This window comes from Lactuca saligna, chromosome 2 (assembly GCF_052625555.1).
Source record: "Lactuca saligna cultivar CGN05327 chromosome 2, ASM5262555v1, whole genome shotgun sequence".
NCBI lineage: Eukaryota > Viridiplantae > Streptophyta > Magnoliopsida > Asterales > Asteraceae > Lactuca > Lactuca saligna.
This window is the reverse complement of record NC_136418.1, coordinates 8924757-8933565: the sequence shown is the minus strand read 5'-3', so window position 1 is coordinate 8933565 and position 8809 is coordinate 8924757. Positions and strand designations below refer to the sequence as shown.

At 32.8% G+C, this 8809-nt stretch overlaps 1 protein-coding gene and 1 long non-coding RNA gene across 7 annotated transcripts; one reads left to right on the top strand and one right to left on the bottom strand.

Annotated features, from left to right (window-relative positions):
* Positions 1 to 2261: 2261 nt before the first annotated feature.
* LOC145030662 (alpha-crystallin domain-containing protein 22.3-like) lies at positions 2262 to 5286 on the top strand. Of its 3 annotated transcripts, XM_078979050.1 has the most exons (4): positions 2262 to 2510; positions 2813 to 2921; positions 4390 to 4724; positions 4846 to 5286. In XM_078979050.1, exons 3-4 carry the CDS (start codon positions 4487 to 4489, stop codon positions 5088 to 5090), a joined length of 483 nt encoding a protein of 160 aa, XP_078835176.1. In that variant the 5' UTR covers positions 2262 to 2510; positions 2813 to 2921; positions 4390 to 4486; the 3' UTR covers positions 5091 to 5286. The 3 variants fall into 3 exon arrangements, with proteins under 3 accessions (XP_078835176.1, XP_078835174.1, XP_078835177.1); XM_078979048.1 differs by lacking the exon at positions 2813 to 2921; XM_078979051.1 differs by lacking the exons at positions 2262 to 2510; positions 2813 to 2921 and adding an exon at positions 3577 to 3675.
* A 1257-nt stretch (positions 5287 to 6543) lies between these two features.
* Positions 6544 to 8523, bottom strand: LOC145030661 (uncharacterized). Of its 4 annotated transcripts, none has more exons than XR_013676672.1 (4): positions 8400 to 8523; positions 7745 to 8211; positions 7094 to 7533; positions 6544 to 6984 (listed from the first exon to the last, which is right to left on the bottom strand). It is a non-coding gene; the product is annotated as an uncharacterized LOC145030661 (long non-coding RNA). The 4 variants fall into 4 exon arrangements; XR_013676671.1 differs by having other exon boundaries at positions 6544 to 6782; positions 7416 to 7533; positions 8400 to 8511; XR_013676673.1 differs by having other exon boundaries at positions 6544 to 7588; positions 8400 to 8511.
* Between the last annotated feature and the right edge of the window lie 286 nt (positions 8524 to 8809).

Genomic DNA, 8809 nt, shown 5'->3' with positions numbered 1-8809 from the left:
TTCAAAAATGATCTCATGAATTGATCCAAATCATTGATGCTAATCAATTTCCACAAACCTACCAAATAAATTTTTTGGAGTCGGATAAATAGAAAGATGATCGATGTTGGTGGAAGGAATAAGTTGTGCGACATATTGAAGGAGGTGGAGAACTTGCATCTAGAAGAGCAAAGTAAGTAAAAATTTCAAGTCAGCAATTTTGCAAGTATGATTCGGTCAGAGACTCATGGACCAAATAAGAGGTCTAATTTGGCAAAACAAACGTCATGTCCGTCTAGAGCTGGTTAAAAAGTTACCTCTCACTAGACAAGTAAGAGATGTATCAAACATGCCTATGTTTGACTTTGCAAGTATCAAACATTGCCTATGTTTATTTTGTGTCTGTAATTGTTATCAATTCATCTGTATTGATATTGATGAAGGCCGAAGATGATGAAAATGATAGTCAGGTTTGAAATAAAAAAAGGAGAGTGGTGAAAGAGGGAAATGAACGATAATATGGTGTGGATTAAGGGGTAAAGGTAGCGATGGGATGAATGGACTCTTTATTAACTTTTCATTATTAAATAATCTAAATGGATAAAAGAAATAAAATAAAAAATAATGTAAGGACCATAGATGCAACAAACCACAATACCATTTATGTAACTTACTCTGTTAATTATTTTTATCAAATTGAATTTTAATTTGAAAAAACTGCAAAAATGGTTCCTGTGGTATGTATTTTTTGGAGTTTTAGTCCAAAACTCAACTTTTTTTTGGCTTCATTTAGGGGTTTTTATTTTTTTTAATTTTCTTTTATTTCTTTTTAAATCTAATACTAATATATTTATTTTAATACTTCACAAATTAAGAAGGGCCCACCTTTTCTCTCTCTCTCTCTCTCTCTCTCTCTCTCTCTCTCTCTCTCTCTCTCTCTCTCTCTCTCTCTCTCTCTCTCTCTCTCTCTCTCCCTCTATACAGGAACTAAAAACCCTCAAATAAGTTCAATATTTCTTGATCATAAAAACTTAAATGATTAACAACTTCAATAAACACACACAATAAATGATTAATCAGATGAAAAAACCAGATGAATTTGCTTTCACTTTATTTCAAATGCAATCACAAATCTTTGAATTCAAGATTGTAAACCGAAAAGAAAATAAAAACCCGGATGAACCCAAACCATCGAGAAATCGACCATATAACAAATCAAGATGAAGTTATGCTTTAACTGCAACCTGCTACATCAAATCCATCACAAAAACTAAAATTAATCCAAATTGCTAAACACTAGACTGAAATATCAATCCCAGAAAAAAAAAAACCCATATCAAATCAATTTCCAAGAACAATTGCCCAGATCGAGAACTCGATTATAAAACTAAACCCAGATGAAATTAGTTTCCAATAACAACTCACAACATCAAATTTGTGTTCAAGGACATACGAGGCAGGAGTGTACGATTTGCATCAGGTTAAGATGCAAGAAAGTTAAACTAAGAACAAAGGCATGTTATGTAAAGATATTTGAACCCTTCTTGAACCTGATGTGTATGTCGACTGGCACAAGAATACCCAAAAAAAAGATATTTGCAGGTTTATGTAAAGAAGATGATGATCAATGGAGAATAAGTTGAACTCTAGAATGATCAGTGTAGTAAGGAAAAACTTGTTTGATACATAGAAGCGCACCTGATGACCACATCTTCAACTGCGCTTACCTTTGAACTTCGATTGATCAAGTGTATCAAGGCAAAATTATGAAAAGGAGGAGTCATCTCACTAAAGATAAGATATGGTTTGAACCCAAACCAGATGGTAAGTTGGGTTGAACCTCACCTTCAACCTCTAATAACCACCAGTCGCACCTCTGTATTCGAACACCCAAAACCACCATCGATCCTTCACAACTGCTACTACCATCTACCTTGAACCAACGAGCTAGAAACTACGAACCCCTTTTCACATGTGTGTTTTTTATGTTGAGAGAGAGATGTGGGCTCAAATTAATTAATTATTTTTTTATTTAAATTAAATAGAAAAAACATAAAAAAATATATCAAAAGGACATTATAGTCATTTCAATTTTACGAGGGACAAAATTTACATACAAATATGACCAAAAAAACCACAAAACCAAAAAAATCAGAATTTGAACTAAAACCTCAAAAAAATGGACAATTTTGCAATTTTGTCTTTTAATTTTGAAGCATGGGACTTATAACACAATTTGATAAAAATCATTTGAAATCCACGTGTGATTTAAAAAACAAAATGGTTTTCAACGTTGAAGCCCGAAGGTTTGAGGAAAAGCATCAATCCATGAACCCTAGCAAAGAACACAAACCAACCCATGTTATCATATTGATCGTGTCTTTAAAGCTTGAGCTCTCATCACTTTTGTTAATTGCCTTCGCCTCACTCCACCATCTTCATCTTTATAAATTCAAATTTCAAAAACCCCCTTTAACCCCTCTCTTCGTAAACCCTCTCTGAGCATCGTCTCTAATGGCTGCTCCAAACGGGTATGCTTTCTTCCCCTATCAACACCATTCGACATCTACAAAATACATATTTGCTATTAGATTACTGTTCTTCGTTGGATTTACGATAAAACCCTAAGTTCTTATTTTTGGTATGTATTCAATTTAGTGTAAATTTGTCGATGTTTGTTTTGTAGCTATATTTGGCGAATCAGTTTTTGACCCCCCCTTTTTCTTTTTTTACTGCACTTTCTTTTCCAGTAAATAAAGAGTAAAGTTACACCCTTTAATTGTAAAACGTACTTCAATTGTCTTTAATATTTGTTCTTACTAATACTGTGTAGGGTTTCGCAATTGTTTTCAAGATTATATCGAGTAAATCGCATTTGTTAGATCCTCTGTAAAGGCTCTTGCTTCTGGATGTACAAATCTAGATTCTGATCTTTTTAGAAAGTATGGTAATCTTTATCAGTTTTGAATTAAGTTAGGTATTTTGAATGAATGTCACGATTACTTTTAACTTGAAAAATCTTTTTTTTATTTGGCAAGTTTGAATAAAAATCTTTAGTTTTTCTTCACTCTGTTATTCGTTATCAAAATCTTACACTTTTTAAAATAGATTTAGGGTTTTATATCCTACTGTTGTGTTTTACCTTCTCTTTTATGTGTCAAGAAATAATCTTTTTTGCGTACCCTTTGTTCTAAAGTATATATTTTTTTAATGTTTTACCTGATCTTTTATATCTTTTAAGAGACTTGTAACTGGATTTCACCCTCCTTCCATAACTTAAGCTTGAAGAACAAAGAGATTAGAGGGTCCTATGGAGAATGCGTTTCACTTTTTTATCTATTAAATGCTTAGTGAATTTTGGTTTAGGGATCTTTAATTTTTGTAGAAACATAATTACATATGTCTAAATAAAATTTAGAAAAGTTGATGTTTTGTTGTTACTTTTTGATATTTAAAATGTTCAGTAGTTTAGTGATTGTTGATCGGATTTGATGAAAAACTCCCAACTTTTCTTTATTGGTATGTGATTAATTTAATCTAAAGTTGTTTTTTCTTGTTCCTTAATTTATAATTGAGTTTCTTGTCCTCTCTTTTAGCATCTTTGGTATGCCTGAAAATAAAGTTGCTTGCTGTTAACTATTGAAAGTTGCTTCTTTAGCTTCAATTGATCTTTAATATCATTCATCAAGAGAATGTGTAAGCCTTCATATTTGTTGTCTATATTTTGCTTATATATAATGAATTTGTATGTTAGAGGAAACATGTAGTTGACACGATTTACTTACTTTTTTTTTTGTTCTTTTTAGACTCTTTGTGAGTTGCAGAATTCGAATCTTTATTGTTTTTCAAGTTGATTGTTGATAAGTATTTGGGCGACTTTCAACCCATTTAACCCCTTTCATTGATAATTGAATTAATTACTTAATATGTTTGACCCATTATAGATATACTTGTTCCTCTTCTTTCATAAGAATCAATATTTCTCATCATAATTCATAAGGAATGTATCTATAATTCTATATGCCTAATTACTAAAAAGTGATGAACTTGTTGTCTATTTGTCTTTTTCTATTACCTCCTTTTTGATCATCATCCCTCTTTATTTATAAATAAGTTTCATGATCCCAATTCCTCTTATTATGTGTTGTGTATGTTTGAATGACCAATTATTTTGGATTCAAATTTGTGGGTTTTCATTTTAGGTTTTGAAATGAAAAAAAAAAAAGAAAAACACAAATAGACAACAAATTCATCACTTTTTACTCTTTTTTCACATTATCGTTGATTTTCCCAATGAATATGTGTTTTTGAAATATCCCAACTTTCTTATATTATCGTTTTGCATATAATATATCGATATGATCTTTTAATTATAAGTTTTATATAATCTATAAAAAATAAAATTTTCAGATCTCACGCAACTTGGACCAATCAAGTTCCGATAGCTGTAGCACCACTCAACTGTGTCCCATACACGGGCCCACCTCTTGACAATTCAGACGCTGAAATGGCACAAAAAGAATCCAACCAAGTTTCAAAGAATCAGCCAGCCATGGTGTTTCTGCCGCCACAAACCACCGAGAAAGAACTGAACGATATTTTAGAGACCACCACACACGGGGTGGTGGTGTCGGGTGGTGCCGCCAGCGGGAAATTTGGACCGCTTATCGGCTCCGTTGATATCTCCGAATCTCATGACACTTTTCTATTTCGTGTTGCTCTTCCAGGTGTCAAGAATGATAAAAGTAAGTACCATAACTACCCTTATAAGCTTTTTAGTTTGTGATGAGGATGAGGAGGGCATTTATGTCTTTTGCTAATAACTTAAGACATATAATGGGTTCATAATTTTGAAAAAAAATGCAGAGTTGAAATGTGACATTCAAGAAGATGGAAGCATTACAATTGAAGGGGCAACAGAAACAGGGGAGAAAAAGGTTCATGTCCACAACATGGTGTTTGAGATGCACACACAAAACCTTTGTCCACCTGGCAACTTCTCGGTTTCCTTCCAGTTGGGTGGGCCCGTTGACCCTTTGACTTTAGAGAAAGAGTTGGCTAATGGTGTTCTTGAGGGTGTTGTTAAGAAAAAACCACTCAAGGGTTTGTGATTCATTTTGTTATTGATTGATGTATATTGGAGTTGAAGATACATGATGAGTAGTTGTTTTGATGAGTTGTGTTTTTGAAGGTCCTTGAGGATTTTCTTTGTTGTAATGCTTGTTTTGTTTTGTTTCTTGTTTATGCCATTTTTGGCACATTGAACAAAAGAAAAGTAGAAGAAGAATGAGATTTAGGATTTAAATTTGTGGGGTTTTTATTTAAAATAGGCATTTATACTACTTATTGTAGGGGCAAGAATGGTTTAATTTGGTTTTGGTTTGCTCTTTTTGCATAAACAATAAAAAATGGCAATTGAGTACATGGACTTATTAGATTCTAAATCCATGAATTTGAATATCACTCCAAAGCTCATGTGGGTTGTGATCATAGAGGTTTGTTTGTGGTGATTCTGGTTTTCATGGCCAAATGAGGGATTAGTTAGATCCGAATACTGTTGATTCAAAGAATAAATTATAATATTTGAAACATGCGTAAGGAGTGTTTGGGATTTGATTATTTAAAGCAACTTATGTTTATTTGCGAAAGTGTGCATATTAGTTTTTCTGTTGTTAAAAAATAATTTTAAAAAAGGGTTTTGTGTTGGGTATTCGGGTATTAAAAGTAACAAGTTGATAAGTTTTTCTTAGTGTTCGAGAATTTCGGCTTATAGATGTAAATTTACCAATAAGGGCAGGATATTTATAGACATTTACAATAGGGTTAGTAAAATTAATTTAAACTAGTGTAGCTACCCATGCTTCGCATAGATCAATGTATTCCATTTTTTGCATAGGCAAGTGGGTTTATTGTGTTATTCTCCTAATTTTGTGATATCATATCTTAGGAAATACTGTCAAGAAAATGATTGAAGAAACCATCAAAGCAACATGAAAAACATGAAATGTTATTAATTATTAAGAGTTCAAAAAAATGAGAATAAGAAGGAAAATGATTCACCTATACATCCATTGTTTTGATCTGATCTGACCCATACTTCCCTTTCCCACTTTAATGTCATAAGTTGATCTAAAAAAACTTGGATGATTGATGGCTGGGCAAATTAAGTAGGTTGGTTTTAAGGTTGTTTTCCAGGTCATATGTTTGTGACAGGTGTAAGTAGTTTCTACAACCGCTAAATCCAAAAACTTATTCCATCTGCCGCAAAGCAACAATTTTCTTTTGGGATATTCTAAAGAATAATTTATAAAAATCAGAAATTTGTAGAATGTTCATCGATCTACCTGATACTGATTTGCTATGTCCACACACACAATCCTGTTCGTGAATATTCATTAAAAGTTTGCCCGACCACTTCAACAACATCCTTATCAACAACAATGTCCATGTAGAAAGCAAATTTAATCACGATAGCTCATAGATTCTTCAAAATATAATCCAAACAATTACACATTTAGCATCAACATACTGGAAAAAAGCTTTAAAACTACATACCCAAATAAATAGAAAATATAAGTAATAACATATTACAGTAACTTCATCATCTGTTGCAATACAATTGAAGAAGCCACTTAATAGAGTGGAGAAGGATTTTCTACATTTATTGAACTTGAAGAAACTAATACACTAAAAAGTCTTTTTAGAATTGTTGAATAACAAAAGATAAACCTCTGTAGAAGATGATGATACAAGAAAGGATGTATAAGCTGCCCATAAATTCTCATCCTCAAACCAATTCGTGCCTGTTAACACCAGTAAATTTATAAGTTATTACATAAGTAAAGGTAATTAAATACTAATATTGTTCCTCACTCTGAAATTAATTACATTCACTACAAAAGTTCAATGTCTACAAATACAAATCTGATGAAGATAGTGAATCATGTCAATCCAATGACAATGTCTACAAATACAAATCTAACAACGACTGTCCTGCAGAGCTTCCTTGAAGACCAACATGCATCCGAATGAAAAAGAACTAAAATCAAGATTAAAAATGCAATAAAATAAACAAATTTCAGAGTTATTTGTATATCTAATTATCTATCAGTACCCATTCTTCATTAGGAAAGTTGTATCTATGAAACCCAAGAAGCATAAATACAATCCATCGAAGAAACGGGAGATATATGTACAACCACCATTTTCTCAATGACCTTCTCAATCGAATCAACAACATCTTGAATAGTTGCAATGGTCTGAGCACTTTCTTTTTCCATGCTGATTCGAAAATTTTCTTCAAGTCTCATCACAATTTCAACTTGTTTACACGAACATTATGAATAAATGGTTTGAACTTATCACAAATTTAGTGCACATATACAAATAGAAAAAAGGATTTTTAATTTTCAACCATAATAAAGAAAACAAAATACCGTGCGAAGAGAATCAGCTCCAAGTAAAGCAAACTTGGATTCTCCCGTGACAGCAGACACTTCTGGTAGTGGAAGTTACTTCCAAACAATGGGAAATTAGAAGCCCTGGTAAGTGCCTCTAAAAAGAAGGAATTGCATTCATAAATAGTAGAAACAACCAAGAAACAAAAATCCTATGTAAAAAAACGACAAATAAGTAGAAATTTAGCATAAATTGGAAACAGAAATAACGAAGAAACAAAAACCAAAAACCATGCATAACAATTCCATAGACCACGAATGTACTATAAATCACAAAGAAGAAGCCTTCAGAAATTAGAGAGACAAACCTAATTTGATTGGAGAGATTGTTGGGGGTTGTAAGGTGCTCCGGTTTCCACCGATAACGGTAGTTAACAGAGATACTACTTGTAATCGGTGATGGAGAGCAACATTGATTTAAGACGCCGCTACCGAAACAATCATGCTGGCTGGAGCTGTTGAGCCGCTTCGCTTTTCACAGTCCCGACTGTGTTTTCCTGCTTCTTCCATGGAGGCTATGGCGGAGGCGGTGTCGCTTAACCTAAATCGGAGTTCAGTCGATCATCATCTTCATCGTCACTCTATTCCCATCGTGACCGACAGTTTGCCTTCCTATCATGGAGGCGCTGATTTCATTGAACGCGATGAACATATATTAGAGAGAAGGCGAGCGTTGAAGGACAGGAGATAGTTATCATACTCTCCAAAAGACAGTGTCTAAATCGGGGAAAATATGGAATAAATGGGGAAGATAGAGATGAATGATGAAATCGATCTACATGCGGAGGAAGAAAGAAAGATATTAGCAAGAATGGTGGTGGAAAGCATGTAGGAACATGAAACGATCGGTAGAGCTACACAGTGCATCCGACGATATATAGACAAACGACAACAGAAGGTAAAAACACAAACCAATTATACCAGAAAACCGGAAAAATATGAAGAACGTAGTCGAAAATTTACCTTACAGAGAGAAAGAGGAATGTCGATGACAGAAAGCAGGCAGCAGAAAGAAGGAGAAACGGAGAAGAAAGAAGTGTAGCAAAGAAAGAGAAGTATCCATTAATTGACACGTACAACTGAGAATACTAATAAAGGATCAACCGTTAGCCACGTTGAAAGCGGTGAAAACATTTTACAAAACACCCCTCTAAATAAATTAAAAAGTCCTCAAAAATTGTAACAACGTTACATGGACCAAAGTTGGATAAATTTTCAACAGTTTACTGTTGAAATTTATCACAACTTTAAAATATATATATATATATATATATATATATATATATATATATATATATATATATAAAGTCATAAGTTATTTTAGATAAGTTAGAATTCATTAACTTATCAAAAGCTCCTTATATAAATAAATA